Raw genomic sequence first — 26,808 nt, 5'->3', positions numbered from 1 at the left:
AAAGATCCTTTTTCCATATAAGATGACACAGGTTCCAGAAATTAGAATCTGCTATCTTTTGAGGGCCATTCTTCAGCCCACCACAGATACCTGGGGAGGAGCAGCATGGTAGCCAGCCTTCCAGGTGAGCCCCAATGATCCTTTTCTCTTGATATTTGTGCCTTTTTGTAGTCTCTTCCCACACTGAATGAGGGCCATCTGTGTGTCCGACATCAGGTGGAGAAGTGACAGTGTATGATTTCCAGGCTAAGTCACAAGGGCATTGTGGTTTCTCCTTTGCTCTCTTGGACAGACTGCTCTGAGGGAAACCAGCCATCATGAGAAGACATCCAAGCAGTGCTGTGGAGAGGCCCACATACAGAGGAGCTGAGGTCTCCCATCAACAACGAGCGCCATGTTGCCAACCATGTGAGTGTACCACCTTGGAAGTAGATCCTTGAGCCCCAGACAAGTCTTGAATAATGACAGCATTCTCAGAACTGCCCAACTACCCAGCCAAGCTTTTCCTGACCCACAAAAAGATATGAGCGGTAATAATACTTATTGTTGTTTTAATCATTAAATTGTGGGGTAATTTGTAGCACAGATAGTGATAGGGGAGAAAGAGAAACCAAGCCCAAAACCCAAATAAACAAAACTATACTGAAAAAAATCCCTCTTTCCACCCCTCCATTTAAGTAAAATTATATATTAAAAAAATTCCACAGAGAATATTTTGGGGTCATATGCTATTAATCTCTGAGAATAAGAAATGGATTTGAGCAGCATATAGCATTCCACATTCTCAGAAGCAGAGGGGGGAACACACGTAGTTTTGTTGTAGTTACTTTGCATCTTCTTATACTGTGGAGTATAATTAGTATCTGTTGTTATTGCTTACCCGGTATCCATTCTCCTTCCTTCTAGTAATAGGGCTCCACTTTTCCTCTAGGGAACTACTCTGGAAGAACATAAAGGAGCAAGAGAACGAAAAAAGAGCCTATTTGAAGGCAGAATTGATTGAAAAATAAATAAAGGAAGCCTCTGGATGCTCTGCTTATAACTTCAATGATCTGTGTGAGTCATGTATTTAAAGGAGCACCTAGTTATGTGCGATGCCAATACACTCCTCTTCTAAACCTCATAAACTCCTTGTATAAAAAAAAGATGATGTACTGCTGCACAAGCTGTTAAAAAATCCAAAGCTTTCCACTGCTTCACAATTAAGTATAGATTAGTTTAAAGCATTCTACAATATGATCCAACCTCTTTTTCCAGTCTTCCCTCCCTCTATGTCGCTAAAACATTGTATTAGTCAGCTCAGGGCTGCTGTAGCAAGATGCCGTAGACTGGGTGGCTGAAACAATAGATGTTTATTTTCTCACAGTCTGGAAGACAGAAGTCCAAGATCTGGGTGCCAGCAGGGCTGGTGTCTGGTGAGACCTCTCTTCCTGGCTTGTAGACAACCACCTTCTCCCTGTGTCCTCACATGGCCTCTTCTCTATGCACATGTAGAGCGAGAAAGGGAGAGAGATTTGGTGTTTTTTCCTCTTCTTATAAGGATACCAGTCCTGTTGAATTGGGGCCCCACATCATGACCTCATTTAACCTTAATCACCTCCTTAGAAGCTCTGTCTCCAAAAACAGTCACATTGGGGGTTAGGGCTTAACATATGAATACTGGGGGAGAACACAAATCAGTCCAGAACAGATATTTACTGCTCACTAAATATCCACGTGCTCCTTAGCCTTTCCCAGGCTCCTTACGGTCACTCAGGGTCATGTGACTAGTGGTGGCCAATTGACTACAGCAAAAGACACTTCTGATTGAAGCTTTTAAAAGCGTGGTGCATGACCTTCAGTTCTCTCTACTTTCCTCTTAATGGCCTAGAAGCCATATATTGCAGATGGTGCAGATATAAGATGACATGGCCTCCATTAGCCTGGGTCTTGAAATGACTATGCTGGAGCAAAACCCCCTGTCAGTTTGCACTGGACGTGTATCATGAATTAGGAACAAATCTTTGTGGTGTTAAGCCTTTGTGATTTAAGGGCAAATTTGTAATTAAGCAAAACCTTGCATTTCCTGACTATTTCTTAAACCTTATCCTTCAAACTACTAAATAAATGGAAAGATAGTCCATGTTGACGGATTTGAAGTCTTATTGTTGTTAAAATGGCAATACTCCCTGAATTGATCTACATATTTAACACAATCCCTATTAAATCTCACTTTTTTTGTTTTTAAAGAATTTGACAAGGTAATCCTAAAATTCGTATGGAGACGCAAGGGACCCAGAATAGCCAAAACAATCTTGAAAAAAGAACAAAACTGGAGGATTCACATTTCTCAATTTTAAAACTTCCTGCAAAGCTACAGTAATTAAGATCATGTGGTACTGGCATAAGGAGATATATATATATATAAACGTTTACAGTCAACTGATTTTCAACAAGGTATTCAAACAATTAAGTAAGGAAAGAATGGTCTTTTCAACAAATGATTCTGGGACAACTAAATATTCACATGCAAAAGAATGAATTTGGATCCCTACCTCACACAACATACAAAAATCACTCAAAATGAATCAAAGGCCTAAATGTAAGAGCTAAATATGACACCAGAAGCACAAACAACAAAAGAAAAACATAAATATATTCGACATCATCAAAATTAAAAACTTTTGTGCTTCAAAGGACACCATTAAGAACGTGAGAAGCAACTCACAGATTGGGAGAAAATATTTACAAATCATATATATAATAAGAGTCTTGTATGCAGAATACATAAAGAACTCTTACAACTCAATAGTGAAAAGAAAAAAATCAATTTAAAAGTGGGCAAAGTATCTGAACAGAGATTTTTTCAAAGAAAAAACTAAAAATGGCCCATTAACACATTAAAGATGCTTAACATCATTAGTCACCACGGAAATGCAAATCAAACCCACAGTAAGATACCACCTCACACCCACTAGGTTAGCTACAAGAAAAAAAGGAAAAAAATTTTGGAGATGATGTGGAGAAATTATAATCTTTGTACCTTGCTAGTGGGAATGGAAAATGGTGCAGCTGCTTTGGAAAATGGTTTGGCATTTCCTTAAATAGTCAAACATAGAGTTACTATGACCCAGGCTTTCCACTTCTTGGTTTTTACCCAAGAAAACTGAAAACATATCAACAAAAAACTTGTACATGATGTTCATACATTATTATTTATAATAGTCCAAAAGTGGAAACAATCCAAATGTCCATCAATTGTTGAGTGGACACAACAATACACATCTGTTCTCTTTTTTTTTTAAATAAATAAATAAATTTATTTAAATAGATTTATTTATTTATTTATTTATTGGCTGAGTTGGGTCTTCTTTGCTGCAGGCAGGCTTTCTCTAGTTGCAATGAGCAGGGCTACTCTTCGTTGCAGTGTGCGGGCTTCTCATTGCAGGGCTTTCTCTTGTTGTGGAGCATGGGCTCTAGGTGCACAGGCTTCAGTAGTTGCAGCACGTGGGCTCAGTAGCTGTGCTCGCAGGCTCTAGAGTGCAGGCTCAGTAGTTGTGGCACATGGGCTTAGTTGCTCCAGGGAATATGGGATCTTCCTGGACCAGGGCTCAAACCTGTGTCCCCTGCACTGGCAGGTGGACTCCCGACCACAGCACCACCAGGGAAGTACCCACATCTGTTCTTAATGCCTGCTTAATTTCTGGAATAATCTTTACCTGACCCAAACCTAGAGTCAGCCATTTTCCCAAGGAGTCCTGTTTCTTTCACCCTTAGTGAATAGAGTTTAGGACCCAAGATCTGGGCACTAAGTGTACTCATTGCTATTGAGCTAGTTGCTTCTAGGCACTATCAATGGACAGAGCTGGGTTTTCTGGTATTCGTTTTATTTATTCATTTAAAGCTATTTATTTATTTATTTATTTTTGGCTGCGTTGGGTCTTTGTTGTTGTAGGTGGGCTTGCTCTAGCTGTGGTGAGCAAGGGCTACTCTTTGTTGCAGTGCGCAGGCTTCTCAGTGCAGTGGCTTCTTGTTGCAGAGCACAGGCTCTAGGTGCATGGGCTTCAGTAGTCGCAGCATGTGGGCTCAGTAGTTCTGGCACATGGGCCCTAGGGTGTGTGTGCTTCAGTAGTTGTGCTACATGGGCTTAGTTGCTCTCTGGCATGTGGGATCTTCCCAGACCAGGGATCGAACCCATGTCCCCTGAATTGGCAGGTAGATTCTTAACCACTGTGCAACCAGGGAAGTCCCTGGTATTAATTTAAAAAATAAAGCATCCTAATGTATAAATTTATAGCCTATCCACCCACTTCTTGGAGTCTCCTCTGAGTATTTATGAGTTTCCCTTGATGCAGTCCCACATACCAGAGCCCCATGGAAACAAACTGCATGGTAATCCATGAAAAATGATGGAACATGTAGTAACAATGAGAATAAGCTTTTGTTACTGTAAGCCATTGAAATCTGGGGTCATTTGTTACAATCAGCCTAATCTAGCCTATTCTGACTGTTACAGTAATTATGCACAAAGCACTGGGCTAGATACAAATAATTATTTTAATATAAGCAGCAAGAAGTATTAGGAAGTTAAAATCTTGTTTGCTTTCACATAAATCAGTAAGGCATCAACAGAGCAAAAGACCTATCAGAAATTTCAAACCGGCCAATTTTCCTAAAAGGCATCTGGTACTCAATTCTGGCATAATAAAGGCCTGTCTCCATATAACAGAGGTTAAAATCCCAGGAGAAACAGGGTAACAAGGGCCATGTTTTCCATATAGAAATTACTTCACTAGAATATGAGGACTCCATGTCACCGTACAGATTTATGAAGAAAACAGAATTCTTAATAGAGCCTCAGGCATCTGCTCATACCATGGAGGGAAAGCACTCCCAGAAGCAAGTAGACAACATTTGCCTAGAACCTGCTATTATTACACTCTGTGCATATGGTAGCTAAAAACTCATTAGTTCTACAATTCTGGCTGAAGTTGGCAAGCCACCTCCAGAAATATTTCATACAAGCAAAGTGACAGAAGGCAATTTCCCTTGTTACAGGATGAACTGGTCAGGGTAGTGGTCAGGCACACAAAAATCATCCAGATGAGCGTGAAAACTACTCTTATGAAATTTATTTGCAGCTTCTGGTAAGTCAGTCTTCATGTCATTGGTCTCATTTTTGTCATCCAAGAATACATGATTGGTCTGACTTAACACAATTTCTTTCAAATAGGATTAGAAAATATACTTTAGTAGCCACTATGAGGAAGATATATTGGGCTGGCCAAAAAGTTCACTCGGGCTTTTCTGTAACGAACTTATAATAATTAAGAAAGAGATACTCTCTTTCCAATTGATAGAATGTAAGTCTGGAGTTGCTTTTTGGAATCTTTGCTACCACTTCAGGAAAGCCTGTCAGACAATGCAGCCATACAGAGGAAAGCAGAGCTAAGAGATTTCAGGCTTGATCTTTTATGTACCTGGATCTAAATAACTTCATAGCAACCACCCTGCACTTTTTTCACTTACATGAGTCAGTAAATACCCTTTTTTCACTTAAACCAATTGGATTTCTTTCATTTGCAACCATAAGAATTCTAATGGACTCACAATTATAGGACATACAGACAGAAAAATATTATAGTCCTCCCTGGTCTTATCTCTATGACAAGTCACTGAACCAGAAACACAACACAAATAAAATCTCTTCCCAATATAGTACATTTTCCCAAAGAGTCTCAAAGCATTTACAGCCTCAGAAAACAATACTCTGGAATATAAGTCACCTTGAAAGAGCCCCTAACTCTTGTTTGTAGAATTGAAAATAACATTGATCTTTTCCTGAGAATAGGCTACATGCCAAGAACTGTACAAGGTGTTTTGTAGCTTTACCTTATTTAATGTTCACAACTTTTTAATTAGGTTGGTATTATTATGCCCACTTTACAGATAGGGAAGTTGAGGCTCAGAGAAGTTAATTTTCCTGAGGTGATTCAGCTCATAAATGACCCCTCCAGTACTTAAATTCATGTCTTTCTGGCTCAAAGTCTGTGCTCTTCTAAACAACACTGCTCATCTTTTTTCTTATGTCAATATTATGTCAATATTGACCTTTGTGTCAATACTTGCCTGCTCACCACTAACAACTGGCCTTCCTCCTCCTGAGGTCCTAGCTGCATGAACCAGAAATGGACACATTACCTGGGTAAGGTAATTAGACCCATTCACTTGGGAATTTAAACGTGAAACCCAGTAGTATGTTAGCTCAGTGGTAGATTCTTGAGCTGAAAAGGCATTTATGTTACTTGTAAGATGTATCTTTAAGGATAAAAGACACTGTAAGTTTAAGGAACAATATGGTCCTATATCTTCCATTTTTCCAATAATTTTCTCAAGTTCTCACGTGTACTTTTCCAGGATCGCTTCTATGAGGACTTCCCCCTGAATAGTCCAAGACTCTCAGGGGCTTTCTTGATGTAAAAGAATCCACCCTGTCAAACCTCAAAAAGAAAGAACTAGAAATGTGATTAGTTTACTAGCAGTATTAATCTTGTCCCTGCCACACAGCATTACGCTTCAATGCTGGTCTTGTGCTGGCTGCTGGATACCTGACTGTCTTCGTTAGCCCAGAGTCTCATACTTGGCCTCTAAGATCAGACCTTGGTTGACTTGCATTCACTTATTCCACACAATGCCAGGAGAGCTGGGTCTCACAGAGAATCCAGCTGTCAGAATTCTGTGTTTAGTCCAGGTTACCAGTTTAAACTCACCCTTTCCTCTTGGTGCCATCCTTTTTGAAAACTGTATTGTCCTGTTCTACTAGAAGACAGGCCCACCTTGGTTGACCCTGATAGGTATTGGACTTCAATTTTAAGAAAAAATGGGTACAGGGTCTCTGTTCTTCTGTCCCAAGAAGTCCTTTCCTCAAGTGAAAGGTGCTAATGGCTCTTATATTTGCATGATTAAGGAGAGGGCATTCAAAGGATCCCTTCATTAAAAATGAAGCTTGCCTCCTGGTTTAGTGATTGTCTCTACCTAAGAACACAGACACCTGCTAAAACAATTTCTAAATTGTAGCTCATCATGCATTCTGTGCCATCTTGAGTCAGAGGCATGATGAATCAATTAGGAGAGGAAGTTGACTGATGTGTGAGAGAGAAAGAGAAAGAGAGAGAGAGAGAGACTTTCTGAGTTTGCATAAAGCTCCATTTCCCGTGCATAAGACCTTGTTGTTCTTCTTGCCCTTCCTTAAATTCCACCCATGTAAGTAAGTGGCCACCTCTGTTTAGGAGTTCATATTGCAGGTCAAGTTTATATTCCAGGAGAAGGCAACTCAACAGTATAAAAGACTAATAAAAGGTAATTATTTCCATTAATTGTATATGAAACATTAATATACATTTCCAGACACCCACCCTCCAATTCTTCATCCATTAACTGCCACAAACACATTAAATAACACTACATTGTCTTGCATAAATAATAAAGAAATAGGGATTCCCCGGTGGCACAGTGGTTAAGAATCCCCCTGCCAATGCAGAGGACATGGGTTTGAGCCCTAATCCAGGAAGATCCCACATGCTGAGGAGTAACTAAGCCCGTGTGCCACAACTACTGAGCTTGCACTCTAGAGCCATCGAGCCACAACTGCTGAGCCCACATGCTGCAACTACTGAAGCTTGCACACCTAGAGCCAGTGCTCTGCAGCAAGAGAAGCCATTGCAATGAGAAGCCCACGCACCACAACAAAGAGTAGCCCCCGCTCTCAACTAGAGAAAAGCCCGTGAACAGCAATGAGGACCCAATACAGCCACAAATAAAAATAAGTAAATAATAAAATAAATCTTTAAAAAAAAATAATAAATAAAAAACTGTGTAACCATCCTCGAAAATGTTAATGCTGGGCTTGATGCAAGAATTTCTGAATGTTCTATGGAGAACACCAAAAGCAAGAACTACAAATTTTTTTTTTGGTGAAATGGCCAGTTATGTAAAGGAGAAATGGGGCAGAGGTCTGTCACTACCCTCCACTGTCAAGACTGCATGTATCTTGGGAGCCAAAAGCAGTTGGGAGACACGAAGCATTTTTTCATAGGCTTCATGATACACATATATAATATATATATATGTTTTAAAATTATGAGCTATTTGAAATACATAGAAAATGCAGAGACTAGTACCCATAAATCTCCCAGATTTGCCATGTTTTCACTTTTTGCACCATTATATTAGTTCCCTAGGGCTGCCGTAACAAGTTACCAGAAACTTCATGGCTTAAAACAAAAATTTATCTCTCATGGTTCTGGATTCCAGAAGTCCAAAATCGAGATGTCAGTAGGGATGGTTCCTTCTGGAGGCTCAGAGGGAGAATCTTTTCCATTCCATCACTGGTGGCTGCCAGCAATACTTGGCATTCATTCCTCTGTGTCTTCTCCCCTTCTCTCCTCTTCTAAGGTTACAGTCAGCCCTTGGTATCCATGGGTTCTGCATCTGCAGATTCAAAGAACTGCAGATTGAAAATATTCAGAAAAAAAAAAAATTTCTAGAAAGTTTCAAAAAGCAAAACTTTAACTTGCCACAAACCTACAACTATATACATAACATGTATATTGTATTTACAACTATTTACATATAATTTACAATGTATTAAATATTATAAGTAATCTAGAGATGATTTAGAGTATACAGGAGGATGTGTGTAGGTTATATGCAAATACTACACCATTTTATATAAGGGACTTGAGCATCCCTGAATATGGGTACCTGCAGCAGGTCCTGGTCCTGGAACCAATCATCTGTGGACACCAGAGAATGACTACACTTGTCATTGAATTTAGGGCCTATCCTAATTCAGGATGTTCTCATCTCATGCTCTTTAAATTAATTTCATCTGCAAAGATCCTTTTTCCAAATAGGGTCATATTCACAAGATTTTGGTGGAACACATATTTTGGGGAGAGGGGCACTATTCAACCCACTAAAGCTATTTACTTTAACTTACAAATAAATGGCACAGATACCACTGAAATTCCCTCCTCGACCTTCTTCTATTTCATTTCATCCCCAGTTGTAACAGTAATCCTAAATTGCTGCTATGTATGTTTTAATACCTTTACTACCTTTGTATTTGCAAAGAATTTGCAGTTGCTTATATATAGACACTAACTTTATAAGACTAAAAGATTTCTACAAATGATATCACCCTGTTCATTTTCTTTTGCAACTTGGTTTTTTTCATGTGAACATTGATATTTTAAGATGTACCTATGCAGATACATATAGCTCTGATTTACTTGTTCTGACTATGGCATGAATATCCACAATTTATTTATCCATTCCTCTGTTGAAAGAGATTTAGTCTTTTATGATTTGGAGTATTGTAAACTTTGTGGTCATGGTCATCTCAGGATGTATCTCCCTGTCCTTATATGTGTGATACTATCTCTAGGGTGGATACCTTGAAGGTGAACCAATAGGTTTTTTTTTTTTGCCCCGTCTGTTTTTCTATTCTCTTGAAGAGAATGTGTAGCTGTTAACTGTTGTTTCTTGAAGGTTTGCTAACACTAGGCTATAAACTGTCCGGGCCTTACTCTGTTTGAGGGATGGATTTTTTTTCACTATAATTTAATTTCTTTAATGACTATATGTATATTAAAGCTTTAAAATTTCCTTTGTACTTAATTTTGGTTTCTTATATTTGTCTGGAAAGTTATCCACTTTGTGTTTTCAAATGTTTGAGTTTATGGTTGTTCATAATAACACAGAATTGTGGTTTTATAAGGTCAAAAGGTTGAATATTGGCAATTTCATGTGACAACATAATTTCTTGTGGCTTTAAATGTTCTTTATTCATTTGTAATTATGAGCCCCTTTCATTACGAGTATCATTATTTGTACCTCCTGCATATTTTTGGTTTATTACTGTACATCTCTCTATTTTATTAGTCTTTCAAAATATAAGATTATCTCTGCTGTTTCTTCATTTTTTTATTTCATGAATTTCTAGTCTTGTTTTTATTTCTTCTTCTTGCGCCATCTTGTGACCTTTGGGTTTACTCTTTTGCTCTTTTTCTAGATTCTCGAACATCGAGTTCACGGCTTTTAAACATTTCTATCTGATATATGTACATTTAAGGCAATACCCTCCCAGATGTATCCCAATTTTAATAAAAGGTATTTCCATTATTTGGTTCTGCATATTTTTTGTTTCAATCTTAATTTTTTCTTTGAAAAGTAAATTATTTAAAAGTATATTTTTTAGTATCTACACTACATGAGGGTTTTGTTTATTTATTTACCATCTTTTTAATAATTCATTTAAAATTTATTTAGAGAAAACATACCAACTTTTTGGTATTTCTCTTTTTTTATGGCCTAACGTATGATTTGTTTTTGAAAGAGTTCATGTGTGCTTGAAAAGAATGGGTATGTTATAATTTTATGGTAAAGTACTCTTTTGATGCGAAGCTGATAATTATGTAGTTCAAGTCTTCTGGAAGCTTACTGATATTTTTTTGAGTCTTTGATCTATCAGTTTTGGATAGATGTATTAAAATCTACTATGATTCTAGATTTGTAAACTTTTGTTGTGATCCTGTTCATTTTTGCTTTTTATATTTTAAGGTTTGGCTATTAGGCACATACAAAGATGACAGTTATTTTCTCTTGGTACTTTTAAGACATTAATTCCTTTTGCCTCTGACCTCTATTTTGTTGTCCATCTAATAGTCGATCCAGTGTAGGCAATTTGTCTTTCCTTGCTATTTGGTTTTTAAGATTTTTCCCTGTGACTCTAATGTTCTGCTGTTCCACTACGATGTTTCTAGGTAGATTACTCTACTTGGAAATCTTACAGAGTTCTCAGGCTAGGGTGCTACTACTCAGCACTCATTTCCTGGGGCCAATATCCTGATTTCACCTCACCCTGAGCTATCGGCAACTTCTGGCTCTTATTATTCTGGATTTGAGTTTTTGCTTTATTTCCAGAATGCGTTGTTTTATTTCTCTTTGCTTTTCTCTTTATTCATTTTTTCATGTTAAAAAATGAGTTAGTCACAACAGTACCTTGATCTTGGACTTCCCAGCCTCCAGAACTGTGAGAAATACATTTCTGTTGTTTAAAAAAAAAAAAAAAAGAAAAGATTTAGTAATTTTTACCCAGCATTTTTATGTGATTATAGTGGGAAAATGTTCTTTGTCAGCTCTGTTGTCAATATTGATGAATCAGAAGGGTCTGAAATCCTCTTTACTCTTCTGTGAGATCATGAGAAAAAAATATAGAGTCAACTGCTTTCCACTGAGAGCCCAGCATTGAGAATCAAGGAATAATAGAGTATTATTATTGCATCCAAATTCTTCCATCCAAAATCCCTGTCTGACCTAAGATCAGTATACTTTAAAAATGTGATGACTTATAGAGTAAACTGTTTTGTAAAAGTGAGTGATGCCATTGTGAAAGGACGTGTTACTATTCACACTTTATAGGGAAGGAACTGAGGCTCAGAAGCTAAGTAACTTGCCTGAAGTTACAAAGACAGTAAATGAGAGAACCAAGATTTTGAGCTATGATTCTGACACCAAAGCACACATTTCCCCTACTATGTTGCCTCCTAGAAAACTGTATTCTTTATAACAAGAAGAGACATTTAAAAAAGGTAAAAATTAAAGAATCAGAATATATTTAAGCGCTAAGCTGTGCAGTACAAAAAAAACTATAAAAGGAAGATATCAATGTGGGATATATATATATATATATCCTTCATTCCTGTTGAGAGAAACCAAATAGCTGCATGTCAGTTGAATGCATTCCTCACAGATAGAATTACCTGTCGAGAACACTTTTGGAAGGGCTCAGCAGATGGCATTCCGAATGAGAGATGCCCACATGGGCTGTGAAGGCTATAATGGATTTCAAACGTCTATGTCTGTCTTTCTGGCAAATGACATTGCTTTAAAAGGTGGATTTTTTTCTCTTTGTCTTTTGAAGCCTGTATCCATTTGTAAAGAGAGGCACATTTGCCTTATACGGATTGGATCTAAATCTGTATGGACATCAGATTGTATGTGGGAGCTGACCCAATGATATTGGGTGATTCTGAGGTTAGAGGTACTCTAGCTGATTTTATTACCCTTAATATTCCCATTCTTATTTCTTCATAAGATAAAGGGATCTGATTTTCCAAGCAAGTATGCTATTTCCTGATGTAAAGCTGATGGTAAGTGATGTCTCAGGTTTTAATTCTAGTACTTTTGGTTGTATATAACAGAAAACCCAACTGAAAGTGGCTGAAACACTATGGAATTAATTTTTCCACACAGGAATTCTGGAGATAGAGTGATTTCCAGGCTGGTTAATTTAAGAGATCAAGTGTGCCATCAAAGACTGGCTCTTTCCGTGTGTTCCTGCTCCATCCCCAGTGTCTTGGCTTCTGTCCTCTTGCTTGGCTCATCTTGGTTCTAAGATGTCTGCGTCATTTTCAGGGATCTTCCCCTCATATAGCAATGTCAAAAAAGGGCAGTTTTTCCTCACAGTTAGAGGAAAGACTCTCCCAGAAGCTACCACTCACTCCAGAAGTTTCTTTCACAAGTCATTTGCCGGAAGTGCCTCACACACCCATTCCTAAACAATCAATGGCAAGAAAAATGGAATTTCCACAATGGATTTTGTTAACAGAGACTCATTCTTTGGGGCGGGAGAGGGCCTCCTTCACTGAGTACATGGCCAAGATAAGGGTCAACCAAATCCGGGTTCTACTGTAAGCAGTATGGGAGGGACTGACTCTTGATAGGCAACCAACAATACTTGCCATGCTTAAGTCTTGTTGGACTGGGGAAACGTGCTAACAATTATTACCTTGGTCAATTTGTTGAAGAAGGCGACTATGATTTAACCACCAAAGAGCTATGAATGACATTTTGTTTTTTAACCAGAAACACTTTCTCTTTTTCAGTTCATGAAGCTTGAGCCTATATCTTTAAAAAAAAAACCTACAGTTTTGTCTGCTCAAAACAGCATCCTTTTTCTTTAAAAAAAAAAAAAATCAAAATTTTCATCACTCCAAACAAGTGAATCTTTTGGCCATTGCTAATCACTGTATCTATTTCTCTGGCCCAGAGCTGAGCATGTGACCCAGGATGGCCATAGTAATGGGTCTATGATGGGCACACGGCTCAGGCTAAGTCAAGTGTCTTCCTCAAGATTTTTCTAACTGGAGATGAAAGAAAATAATAATTTTTTGAGGGTTAGGGTGGGAGTCACATTACAGAATTATAAAGCCTGGACACAAATGCAGCCATGATTCTAGATGATAGTTATAGCTGTCCTGAAACAATAAGGGCATATGCAGAAAAAAAACAGAAGCAAGGTATGGGGTGGAAAGAGGGAGAGAGAAAGAAAGAAGGACAGAAAAAGGAACCCTCCTACACTGTTGGTGAGAATGCAAATTGGTGCAGTCACTATGGAGAATAGTATGGAGGTTCCTTATAAAACTAAAAATAGAGTTATTGTTTGATCTGGCAACCCCACTGCTGGGCATATATCTGGAGAAAACTCTAATTCGAAAAGATACATGCACCCTGTGTTCATTGTAGCACTGTTCACAACAGCCAAAACATGGAAATAACCTAAATGTCCATTGATAGATGAATGGGCAAAGAAGATGTGGTACACATATACAGTGGAATATTACTCAGCCATAAAAAGGAATGAAATTGGGTCATTTGTAGAGATGTGGATGGACCTAGAGGCTGTCATATGGAATGAGGTAAGTCAGAAAGAGAAAAACAATATCATATATTAATGCATATATGTGGAATCTAGAAAAACAGTATAGATGAACCAGTTTGCAAGGCAGAAATAGAGACACAGATGTAGAGAACAAACATATGGGGGAAAGCGGTGGGTGGGGGGGAGGTGCAGAGAGTTGTGGGATGAACTGGGAGTTTGGGATTGACATATATACACTAATATGTATACAATAGATAACTAGTAAGAAAAAATGTATAAAAACTGTGGGGTAAACAAAATAAAATAGATAACTAATGAGAACCTATTGTTTAACACAGAGAACCCTACTCAATGATCTGTGGTGACTAAATGGGAAGGAAATCTAAAAAAGAGTGATTATATGTATACATATAACTGATTCATTTTGCTCTACAGCAGAAATGAACACAATATTGTAAAGCAACTATACTTCAATAAAAATTAATTTAAAAAAATAAAAATAAAATGGATGACCAACAAGGACCTATTGTATAGCACAGCAAATTCTGCTCAATATTATGTAACAACCTAAATGGGAAAAGAATTCAAAAAAGAATAGATACAGTAAATGTATCTGAATCATTTTGCTGTACACCTGAAACTACCAAACATTGTTAATCCACCATACTCTAATATAAAATAAAAAAATTAAAAAAAAAGATACTTGCACCCCAATGTTCATAGCAGCACTATTTACAATAGCCAAGATGTGGAAGCAACCTAAATGTCCACTGACAGATGAATGCATAAAGAAGATGTGGTACATATATACAATGGAATATTACTCAGCCATCAAAAGGAATGAAATAATGCCATTTGCAGCAACACAGATGGACCTAGAGATTATCATATTAATTGAAGTAAGTCAGACACAAAGACAAATATCATATGATATTGTTGCTGAGAGAAAACTGGCCTCTGTTCACCGATGCTGAATAGAAATACAGAGACAGAGCTTTGGAGGAGTGGAAAGGCATCGCTTTATTACTTTGCCAGGCAAAGGGGGAACACAGTGGCTAGTGCCTCAAAAACTGTGCCCCGCTCCCTGGGGAATAGGGAGAGGTCTTATAGTCAGGCTCATGGTCAGGGGTAAGTGATAAGGATCAAGGCAGTAACAGTCCTGCATTCTGCTGATGGGCGGGTGGTGAGGTAAGCAGGAGTCAGCATCATCAGCCTTCAGGTCCAAATGGTGTGCGGTCTACATGCTTGTGGGCAGCGTACCATCGTTCATCATTAACTTCTCCCACCTGGAGGGGGTTTCAACGTCTGCAAAACAGCTCAAAGATATTGTTGTGTGTATTGTTGATGGGGAAACAGGACCTGCCCCAAGGCTGCTCTTGACTGTTTCTCCCAGGTCTCGCGCATCCCCTCCCTTCCCTAATGAACAACGGCTTGAATCTGCCCACTGGAACTCAGGGAAGGTCATGAGGCTGAATGAAGGCTATTTCCTATAATCAAAGAAATAGGGGACACAGAAGGGCCCTGTGATACCCTACAGGGCCCTGCTCAGTATCAACATCACATATGTGGAATCTAAATAATAACCCATAATGGAAAAGACTTTGAAAAAGAACATATGTATGTGTATATACATATATATATAACTGAATCACTTTTCTGTACATTTGAAACTAATACAACATTGTAAATTAACTATACTTCAAGTAAAAAGAGAGAGAAAGAGAAAAAGAAAGAAAAAGAAAAAGAAAGGAAGAAAAAGAAAGGAAGGAAGACATGAGTGTTTGACTTCCTAAAACCCTCATTCCTGCCTTTTTTTGAGGTTTGGTGTTTTGAACCAATAAACTCTTTTTTAAGTTAATTTGAATGAGATTACTCTTAATTGCAATAAGAAAAGTCCTGACTGAACAGTCTTTTAGTTATCTAAACTATTGGGTTGGCCAAAGAGTTCACACAGGTTTTTCCATGACATCTTACAAAAAAACCACTCTATGGCAGAAAAGTCCCTGTGGTGCCATGTTAGTGCAACTTGCTGGAAATACACCTTGCTCAGAAAAGTTGTTCAAGGGGAGGTGTCTCGCTGGAGGCATTCCACTACAAAATTGTCGAGTGGAGTGCAAGGGAAACTGCTGGCTCCTGGGGACTGCTGATCACCATCCACTGCAGTAGCCCAGTTCTGGAGGAAACTCATGTATTGCTGGTTGCCAGAGCAACCACCTACACTGCAGGAGCCTGCTGCAAGACACACAGGAGCCAGTAAGGAAAACATCTTCTTCTTGAAATGTCTCTCCAGCAGCCTCTAATAACAAAGCTTAACATTATGTCAACTGGCAAAGGAAAAACATCTAAAGGGCTCAGCTCCATTTTTGCAAAGCAGGCAATGACGAGTGAATTTGGAGTTGAGAGGCAATAAATTCAGAAGTGGTAAAGGTATCTTACCGGAATGTCTTGAAAACCTCATAACGTGCTGAGTCTGGGGTAATAAATATCACCTTACTTGACCTTGAAGAAACACGCAAATTTAAGAGTGTTTCAGGATAACTGCTCTTTACACAATTTCTTTCAGTGATCAAAAAATGAGACTCAGGGCCATTTAGCTTACTTCATGGTTGTTTCATAAACAAACTGAACTCCAATAGAAGATTCTGTCATAGCATAGATTTTGTTGGATAGCCTATTCCCTGCCATGAAAGGCAGTATAGCTGGTCACAATCATTTGGTTATTTTGTTAGTCTAGGGCTCAGAGAAAAACATTCTTGTTTGCAGGGAAGAAGATACTATGTAATGGACAGGATGCAGGTTCTAGAGTTGGACAGCCTGAATCTGAAGCTTCATTTGGCCCTTTACTAGCTATGCAATCTTGTGCAGGATACTTAACCGTTCTCTTTTCTATTTCTTTCATCTATAAACTGATTATAGCAATAGTCTCTTCCCCAATAGTTGCTTTGAGGACTGAATGAGTTAATATGCTCAATTGCTTAGAACAATTCCATGCCTTAGAGTAAGTGGTTGATAAATGGTAGCTATTATTATTAAAATCACACTCTGGAAAATACAACCACCAGAGGGCTATAAAAGAAGACAAGGTTAAATTATTTGCAAACCCACTCTCATGTGCTCTAATTTTTGATGCTTTTCTCTACCAAAGGACCTCTTCTAAGTGGGTAAAACAAAGAGAGGAGAGAGGACACACACACACACACACACACACACACACACACACACACACCCGTGGGCCCCATTCATCCACAGTTTTGTCGGTCCCTCAGTAACCAAGTGACCAGTTTCTGCTCTATTTTCCCGTGCTCCTGATTAGGCTCTACTTGACTTGAAGAACCCAACATTCTTTGATTTCTATAGTGAAGTCTAGGTCAGTGGCAAGAGGAGTCTCTATCCTCTTCAGTTGACACTTTCTCAGAGAAGAGAGCAGTTCTGTTCTGATTTTATTATGTAGCATATGACTGATAAAGTGAAGACCCATTGTGTCAGTTTAAATTATGCCCTCTATTCTGACCCAAAACAAAAACAAAAAAACCGCAAAAGATCCTCTCTTCAAATTGCCGTGCTTAGAAGTACCCTCCCCATGAAGCTTTTCCTTCTATTCATGGACCACAAAATGCAGCAGTGGGACTGGGGGGGAAAGAGTCTGGGAAAGGGAAGGCCTGTGGCGGCAGGGGCAGGGTCATTTGCTCACGTGAAATAAGGAAGTGGCTGACTGTGCGAATTCCAGGTGGCAGAACAAAGACTCGAGAGGAGGAGTGAGGGGCAGATTTTGGCTGACTGAAAGGTAATATTTCCTGATAGAGTCACTCTAAAACAAGACGGGCTGCTGTACTAAGTAGTGACTTCTCCAAAGTAGACATACTCAGGTGCAAATGATGGACATTGCAGAGCACATTCCTGCCTTGGTGGGGAGAATGGATGAGGTGACCTCTAGACTTTCTATGATTCCATGACACTTGATGGGACAAAGGGATAAGCTGTGTTCTGACAATCAGTCTTATAGAGAGCTACTGGATAATGGTTACTTGTTCAAAGGCTCAGGCATAAAGCAATTCTTATTTGGGTATCCTGACTCATCAGACATTGTCAAGGCTTTCATTACTTAATCCTCTCGGCAAGCCAGTATCAACTATTATTCCAAAGGAAGAAACTGAGGCTCAGAGAATTTAGGTCGCCAGTCTTAATTACAATACAGTCTCATCTGTCTTTGAAGACTGCATTCTTAAACACTTTACTAAACGGAAACACTGATTCCAAATATGTAAACATATTTTAAATGCTATGCAAAATTAAGCAAAATTTGAAGGTAGTCAAATAAGTTCAGATACAAATTTTTTTTACTATGTCATTAACAGCAATTCCTTTAAAAAAATCTTTTTTTTTTCATTTACTCTTCAGAAAAACCTTTTTTCTCCCCTCAGTTTTAAAGCTTTCAGGTCCATGGCATGCTATGAAAAAAAAAAATCACTCTTTAAGAATCATAGTACACATCACAATGTTTCTCCTTTTGCATATTCTAATTCAGAATTTTGAATAGTATGACTTCCATGTCTTTAATTGTATCAATCTTTCTCTAATATTTCCTTTCCTTGCTCTTTCTTCTTCCTGCTCAGAAAAAAATCATGTTCTTATAGAAGAAGAAAATTTTCCTTTCTACACTTCTAGGTTCTGTGGATGGTCTAAGAATTAAATTGACATAAATCAGATTAACAGGAGGAAAACATTTTTTTAAATTACAGGCACAGGAGCCTCACAGAAGTATGAGGCTCAAAAGGCAACTTCTTTCAAAACAATCTGAAGAAGACTATACATACATACACATATACATACACATACACACACACACACACAATATACATACACACATACACATATACATACACATACATACACACATGCATGCAATATACATACACATACGCATATACATACACACATACAGACACATACAGACACATACATACACATACACAGACACATACACACATATACATGCATACACATACACATATACACACATATACATACACATACACACACATATATATACATATACACATACATACACGTGCACACACATATACACATATACATACACATACACATACATACACATACACATATACATAACTGAATCACTGTGTTGTACACCTGAAACTAACACAACATTGTAAATCAACTATACTTCAATTTTTAAAAAAAGCAGCCAGACAATTAAGACACATACCGTCCTGAGCTGAGGAAAGAGATGGGGTTTGGGGCTTCTAGGTGGTGGCAGTGGGTGGCAATTTCTGGGAAGATGAGAGGAGGAAATACATGGTAAATAATGACTGTCCTGTTATGCAGATAAGCCTCTCAGGTGAAAAAAGTCATTTCTGGTAGTAACTCTCTTCGTGGTCTGCTTACCCTTTCTAATGAAAATTCCCTTTATAGATGTAGATTTTCTTCCCACAAATGGGGAAATTTATACCTACTTTTAGGTAGTTGGTGGGGGGGGCAGGGGGGGCTGCGGGGGCGGTTAAAAAGCTTTTCCTGGAATTGCTGGGTCTTCAGCTAAAAATAATCCTCATGCCAAAGTAGCATATTTTGGGATGGCATGCTTTGAACCCCTTCACTCTCCTGGGCTGGCCAAAGTCTGTGTCCAACCACTTTGTTTCCTTTCAACAAGGAAACATTTTCGCTAGTAACCAAGTTACTAATTCACTCAATTAACTTCCTCCTTCATCACTTCTCAATTGGTTTAAGTGACTTCTTTGCTGAACACTGCCGTTTTACAATCTGCTCTGGCCAACATGCATCTTCAAAGAGACTTTTTAGTTTAATCAAAACACTTAAAATACTTCTTAACAGAACAGAACCATTTAAAATTAAGTTTGTCTATGATGAAGTTATAGGCATAGCTAGCCCATACACCTCACTTGATTTATATTCTCAAAAGTGGTGCTATTAATAAAACTGATGTAAGTTGAATCTGATTTTCCCCTTGAAAGCCACAGGAAGGAGATGGAGCATCTGACTAAGGGTCTGAAGCCCATGATTTAATGAATGTTAGTGAAACCACACAATTCAGATTGGGACTTGAAACCACTGTCTCGTCACTGGTATCACACACCTGGTCTCAGGACTAATGACGCTCAGGTTCTTTATGTCTCCTCACAGAAAGAATTCAGTGAGAGATAAAGTGATAGGTAAAAAATGGATTTATCTAGAGAGATATATTGAATACTTTCCATAGACAGAATATGTTCTGTCTCAAAGGTGAGAACAGCCCTGGGAGAAACACACTCCACCAAGTGTGGGCCATCTCAGAAGGCAAGAGCCCTCAAAATATGGGTTGGTTAGTTTTTATGGGCTGGGTAATTTCATAGGCTAACAAGTAGGAGGAATATTCCAGCTACTTCAGGGGAGGGGCAGGGATTTCCAGGAATTGAGCCACCACCCACTTTTTTGCCTTTTATGATCAGCCTCAAAACTGTCATGGTGCCTGTGGGTCTATTTTGCATATGCTAATGTATTGCAATGAGTGCATAATGAGGCTCAAGGTCCACTGGAAGTCAAGTCTTCCACCAAATTGGGCCTAATGGGTTCTAACTAGTTACGCTGTAACCCCAACAGCTGTGTCATTCTTTTAAAGGTTTGCCCTGCTCCTTTCCCTCCTGTTTCATTAGGAATTCATCAAAATGAAACAAGTGAGAAACTAGTAGAAAATTTAAAAATCAACCAGAGGTTGCATTCCTTCTATCTTAGAAATATGGAATAGCAAGCTCATACTTCAGAGTCAATAAATTATATATTTATTGCTCAATAGTGTATAGTTTTCAAAACTATATGTAATGCAAATAGTAATCCATCACACCCAACTTCAGTTTTCATAACAACATATAAACAGTGTACAGTCTTTTTTAATATTCTTCATACTTTGTTCCCAATTTTTACTGTAGCAAAGCCAAGATTGAAGGATCATTACACCTTGAGCCAAATAAATAATTTCTAATGGAGATTTTGAGAAAGCTTTTTGGAAAAGCAACTTGAAGGGATATTTTGGGAGAGTTTTGGGTACCTGGATCAGGAAAGGTTGTTTCATTGTCTAACTTCCTAGCTTTATAAATTAAATTAATGGTGTTGGATTGTGGTATAATAAAAATATACGTTCAGACTTTGTCCCTAGTTTCTGGCACAGAGCTCCTAAAATGCTTGGAAATTTCCTCAGTGATAGGAGTGTCTTTTATTATTAATAGGGCACCCCTTTCAAACATATCAGAGTTTATACTAATGAGATGACTCAGGGTGAGGCCCCTAGATAGTTTCAGAAAGATCAAACATGCATTTGAGAGTTGGAACTTTCAGCCACCCCTCCCCTCCAGGGAGGGGCTGGGGCCTGAAAATTGAGTTCAGTCACTAATGGCCAATGATTTAATTACTCTTGCCTATTTAATGAAACTTCAAGAAAAACCTTGAACACTGAAATTCAGAAATTCCGGGTTGGTGACCTTGATGTGTTAGGAAGGAAGGCATGAAAAGTCTGCACTAACCTCTAATACCTTCCCCTATGGATCCCTTACATTTGGCTGTTCCTGAGCTGTATCCTTTACAATAAAGCAGTAAACAAAAGTAAAGATTTTTCCTAAATTCTGTGAACTCTCCAGCAAATTATCATACCTAAGGGAGGGTAATGGGAACCCCTGAGTTTGTAGCCAAGTCAGATGTACGTGCAGGTAGTCTGGGGACCAGGGACTTGGGACTGGCATCTGAAGTGGGGATGGTCTTGTGGGACTGAGCCCTTAACTTGTGTCTGCACTAACTCTGGATAGTGTCAAAATTGAGTGGAATTGCAGGACACTCGGTTGGTGTGGGAGAATTGGAGAACTGTGTTGGAATGACACATTTATTGTTGAAAAGAAACCACACAACTGTTGTCAGAAAAAAAACAACAACACATGGATATATGCAAGGTTTGTGTCCCCTCAAAACTCAAATGCTGAAATTCTAGCCCCTCTATGTGATGGCATTTGGAGATGAGGTCTTTGGGAAATTATTAGGTCATGTGGATGCTGCCCTCATGAATAGGATTAGTGACCTTATAAGAAGATGAAAGGACCAGAGCTTTCTCTTTCCACCATGTGAGATTACAATGAGAAGTTGCCAGTCTGCAACCCAGGAAAGGGTTCTTACCAGAACCTGACCATGCTGGCACTGTGATCTTAGACTTGCAGCCATCAGAACTGTGAGAAATAAATTTCTGTTCTTTATAAACTACCCAGTTTATGGTACTTCATTACAGAATTAAGATAGGATCCATTTCCTCCCAACTGATCAGATGATGCCACCTTGTAGCCCTTGTATCACTATGATGAGCTGCTTGTTTTCCTGTCCATCTGATCCACTAGACTGTGAGCACTTGGAAGACTGAATTGGGCTTTAATGTATCTGCATTCCCAAAGCTACATATCATAGGCAAATATAAGGTCTGTGGGCCTAAAGCTTATACAATTGGAGAAGAGAGGATTCTTTAAAGGAAAACAAAATTTGGTGAGAAGAAATCACAACAAATTACGTATATAAAAAGCTGGTAGGATTTCCTAGGTGGCACAGTGGGTAAGAATCCACCTGCCAATGCAGGGGACAAGGGTTCAAGCCCTGCCCCAGGAAGATACCACATGCCGCGGAGCAACTAAGCCCGTGCACCACAACGATTGAGCCTGAGCTCTAGAGCCCGTGAGCCACAACTATTGAGCCCATGTGCCACAACTACTGAAGCCCACGTGCCTAGAGCCCATGCTCTGCAACAAGAGAGGCCACCGCAATGAGAAGGCTGCGCAGCACAACGAAGAGTAGCCCCCGCTCGCCGCAACTAAAGAAAGCCCATGTACAGCAACGAAGACCCAACACAGCCAATAAAATAAATACATAAATAAATACATAAATACATAAATAAAAGCTGGTAAATACCACCAAATTTATAAAAATGAAGTATTTTATTTATTAACTGCTTGACACATCTCTGTGATACATTTTTTTCCTACATTTTTGACTCTTTGATTACCTCTTTCTTGTGACAACAAATTATAAATTCATTTTCTATAGTGATTAGAAAGATAGTTCATGCTTTTCCCTAGTGTGGTTGAACAACATGTTTTCTATTATTGATCATTTAGAAAAGCTTCTTTCAGTTTCTCAACTCATTGTTGGTAAATTATAAGTGCATTTATAGGAATGCTGTTGAATTTGGGGAAACCTCTACCAAGCTTCTTTTATATGTGGGCTGTAATATTTCAGGGCATTTGAAGTTGTGTTGTGCAGTGAATAACCTTAAGTATTCTTTGAATTGACCATACTCATATCAACCAGTGTATCATCAATGCCTCTGCACCTTCAGGTCACAACAGAAGGTGAGCTGGCACAATGAAGGGTAGGAGTATTCCTACCAGCCATTCCTAAGCTGGGGCAGCCAGCAATAACTTACCTATTCACAGAAATGACTGCCAACTGCATGAACTAATCCCACTAAACTCAAACAAATTGGGTTCCTAACTTAACTTCCCTCAGTTGAATCCCTGAAATGACCACAGAGTCTCCAAGGCCATCGGACACAAGGAAAACTTATGACAGAAGGGATGTCAGATTGGAAAGAGATGATAGTCTTAACCAATTGTGGTTAAAATATTTTACTTTTGCAAATTTTGCAAAAATATATGACGAAAGAATATATTGCTAGGTGTACCCCTGGAAGAGGTCTATGAAATTGCGAGTCCCTGAAGATTAAGCTTTTTTGGCTTCATATCAAATTCTCCACTCTCTGGCATGGCTCCAGGCACAAAATAAGTACCTAACGAGTACCCAAAGAGTGCATGAATGAATGAGAGAACTCGTCTGTGTGCAGCCTGTTGAAGGGCAGTAATGATTACATAGGAAGGGAAGGAGTAAGAGTAAGTGCTTTGAGTTAATTATTCTAAGTCAGGGATTGTCTGATCTTTCCTTTTAAACATTTGTTTCAAGGTAGTAAAAGAAATAAAAGGTTCCTCCAGTTAAAAACAGTGAAGTGATTAAATCCTAACAGCTCTGAAAATAACTTTTGCAGCACATACCTCATAGTCTCATCTTGCTGTGTAAAAGCAAAGAGAGGGCTGGCAAATCCACTGGGAGATAAGGAGGCCTTCCAATTCCCTGCTGTCCTGATTCTGAATAACCTACTAGTGACTTAGCCTTATCACTCCAGTGAGTATCTCCATAATATGGGGCATTCTTTAAAAACTTTGATATGATAAGGTCTTTCTCATCTTCAGATCAGGGTTTAAGTTTTATATTCATAAAGTTAAAATATGAAAAGAAGCTTTAAAAAATTTAATTGACACTTATGGGCACCATTAGGAGAAAGCCTTCACAAACTGTTTAGGGAACATTTCTGATCGTGAAAATAACCAACGCTTCCAAAGCTTCAAAGAATAACTTTAAGAGTTCATATAAAAGCATACCCCATCCCAATAATTTGGGCCACTTACATCCCAGCTGAAAAATGAGCTATTCGCTAATGTTATGGAGTATGGTAGAGGTATACATTGTTGTGTGTTTATTTTTTCCTCTTATAGACTCAGTTCTAGGTTGTGCCCCAAGCTGCAACTTAGGGGCGCAAATGGTTGTGACCTAGTTGGAAGTCAGCAGTGGGTTTTGGGGTTGACTAGCAAGAACAGGTCCAAAGTTTGAGAAAACTAAAGCTAATAAAAATAGGCTATTTGGATGGCCAATAAGCACATGAACAGATGCTCAACTTCACTAATTATTAGAGAAATGCAAATCAAAACTACAGTGAGGTATCACCTCACACTACTCAGAATGGCCATCATTAAAAAAGTCTGCAAATAATAAATGCTGGAGAGGCTGTGGAGAAAAGGGAACCGTCCTACACTGTTGGTGAGAATGTAAACTGGTGTAGCCACTATGGAAAGCAGTATGGAGGTTCCTCGAAAACTAAAAATAGAGTTACCATGTGATCCTGCAATCCCACTCCTGGGAATATATCTAGAGAAAAGTCTAATTTAAGAAGATACATCACCCCAATATTCACAGCAGCACTATTTACAATAGCCAAGACACGTAAGCAACCTAAATGTCCACCAACAGATAAATGGATAAAGAAGATGTGACACCCACTCCCACATACACAATGGAATATTACTCAGCCATAAAAAAGAATAAAATAATGCCATTTGCAGCAATATGGATGGATCTAGAGATTATCATACTAAGTGATGTGATATCACTCATATGTGGAACCTAAAATATGATACAAATGAACTTATTTACAAAATAGAAACAGACTCACAGACATAGAAAACAAACTTATGTTTACCACAGTGGAACGTTGTGTGTTGGAGGGAGGGATAAATTAGGAGTTTGGGATTGGCAGATGCAAGCTACCATGTATAAAATAAATAAACAACAAGGTCCTACTGTATAGGGATAGGGAACTGTCTACTGTACAGTGCTGTCAACTGTACAGAGAACTATATGCAATATCTTGTAATAAACTGTAATGGAAAAGAACATGAAAAAGAATATATATATGTATAACTGAATCTGTTAGCTTGCTCTACACCAGAAACAAATACAACGTTGTAAATTAACTATACTTCAATAAAAAAAAAAAATAGAATCGGCTGTTTAAAGGATAAGAGGCCACAGATAGGAGCACTGGGAACCTACCCAGGTTAGGGGCCAGTTCCGCTGGATGTGTATCTGTAGTTTCTCCAACATCAGGTAGTCAATCATCCCCCTTAAAAATCTCACACAGGAGGTATTTATTGTCCCTGATGCTCATACTCAGCATCCAAAACGCGCCTGCATTTGGAGAATGAACATTATGTTATGAAACAGTGCCTGCGTCTCACTGTAGAGGCAGAAAATGCCAGATGCTGATTTCCCAGCTTCCTTATTGGAAGGTTGTGCTGCAATATGGGTAAAGCCAATGAGAAATACCTGCCTCAGTGACCCAAAGGGATATATACTGTGAAGGGTCCCCCACCCTTTCCTGTGCAGGGGGTGGTGGCATCAGCAGCAACATCAAGTGGAGGACAGCCTTTTTTTTTTTTTTTTAAATGTATTTTTTTGGGGGGTACACCAGGTTCAATCAACTGTTTTTATACACATATCCCCGCATTCCCTCCCTTCCTTGACTCCCCCCCCTCAAGTCCCCCCCACCCTCCCTGCCCCAGTCCTCTAAGGCATCTTCCATCATCGAGTTGGAGGACAGCCTTTGGTGACACGCTTTTGGCCATGGTCCTGGCGGCTTCCTGTCCTCCTTGTTCTCACCCATTTTTTCATTTGTGGGAGTTCCTCAATATGGTTTCAAAAAATTTCTTTCTCACACACTCCCTTAATTTTTTTTTTTTTCCTCTTAAATCAGCCAGAATTAGTTTTGGCTCTGTGAAACTTGTGACCACGTGGTAGCTCTGACACCTCAGTCACACGTAAACTGCTATGTTAGGGGGCTTGAAGGGCACTTGGAAATTTTGAGTAGTTCTCTTAAGGATTTAAATGTGAGTCTATCCTGCATTGTAAACCTTAAAAAGAATGTTGACATCTAGTATGATCACGGACCCTCATTGCAACACTTAAATAATTGGTGCACATTCTATGAATCCAGTTTTACAGCTTAGGAAACTGAGGCACAGAGACCCAGAGTGCTCTGCCTGAGTAACAAGTCCACTTAATGGCAAAGCTGAGAATGTTGAAACCTTGTCCTAGATCTTTCTCTTCTTTCTTTACTAAATCTTTATTGTGAAAGCAAAAGAAAAGCAGAGACAAAGGTCCAGTATCAGAACTCAATTCATATAAAGAGCAGAAAGGTAAAGACTGGCCTCAAAATGACTTGAGGCAGCCGTTTCTGTCATGGCAGCCCCTCAACTCAAAACAGGACCTGAAGGCAGCAGAAAGGGCTTTCAGGTCCCTCACTTGTTTTGCTGCTAAAAAGACATATCAAGAGATTCCTCCTTTTTCTATGGCCAGCTTAGACTGTGACCAATTGTGAAGGGCAATGACAAGATAATCAATCATCAACTCTCTGTGTTTAGGAATGACCTCTGTAAGGTTATCTGAAGGGGAGCAAT

The 26,808-nt window shown here is 38.8% G+C and overlaps 1 protein-coding gene across 16 annotated transcripts in view; it reads right to left on the bottom strand.

Moving 5' to 3' along the window:
* Positions 1 to 576: 576 nt before the first annotated feature.
* The window catches only part of METTL8 (methyltransferase 8, tRNA N3-cytidine), a 159,289-nt gene continuing 133,057 nt past the window's right edge, over positions 577 to 26,808 (bottom strand). For 10 of the 16 annotated variants that reach the window (XM_057743918.1, XM_057743934.1, XM_057743917.1 and 7 more), the window contains one exon: positions 15,000 to 15,010. Coding sequence is in view for 2 of the 16 variants with exons in the window: in XM_057743921.1 (XP_057599904.1) it covers positions 1,353 to 1,480 (128 nt within the window). In the remaining 14 variants the exon portion in view is untranslated. Of the gene's footprint in view, positions 1,481 to 6,393; positions 8,470 to 11,043; positions 11,090 to 14,464; positions 15,011 to 16,152; positions 18,154 to 18,932; positions 18,997 to 26,808 lie in introns of those variants that run through there. The other 6 variants (XM_057743932.1, XM_057743930.1, XM_057743921.1 and 3 more) reach the window with 6 other exon arrangements.

Source organism: Hippopotamus amphibius, chromosome 8, assembly GCF_030028045.1.
Source record: "Hippopotamus amphibius kiboko isolate mHipAmp2 chromosome 8, mHipAmp2.hap2, whole genome shotgun sequence".
In the NCBI taxonomy this organism is placed as follows: domain Eukaryota; kingdom Metazoa; phylum Chordata; class Mammalia; order Artiodactyla; family Hippopotamidae; genus Hippopotamus; species Hippopotamus amphibius.
The sequence above is the reverse complement of the archived record's forward strand: the minus strand, read 5'-3'. Positions and strand labels throughout refer to the sequence as shown.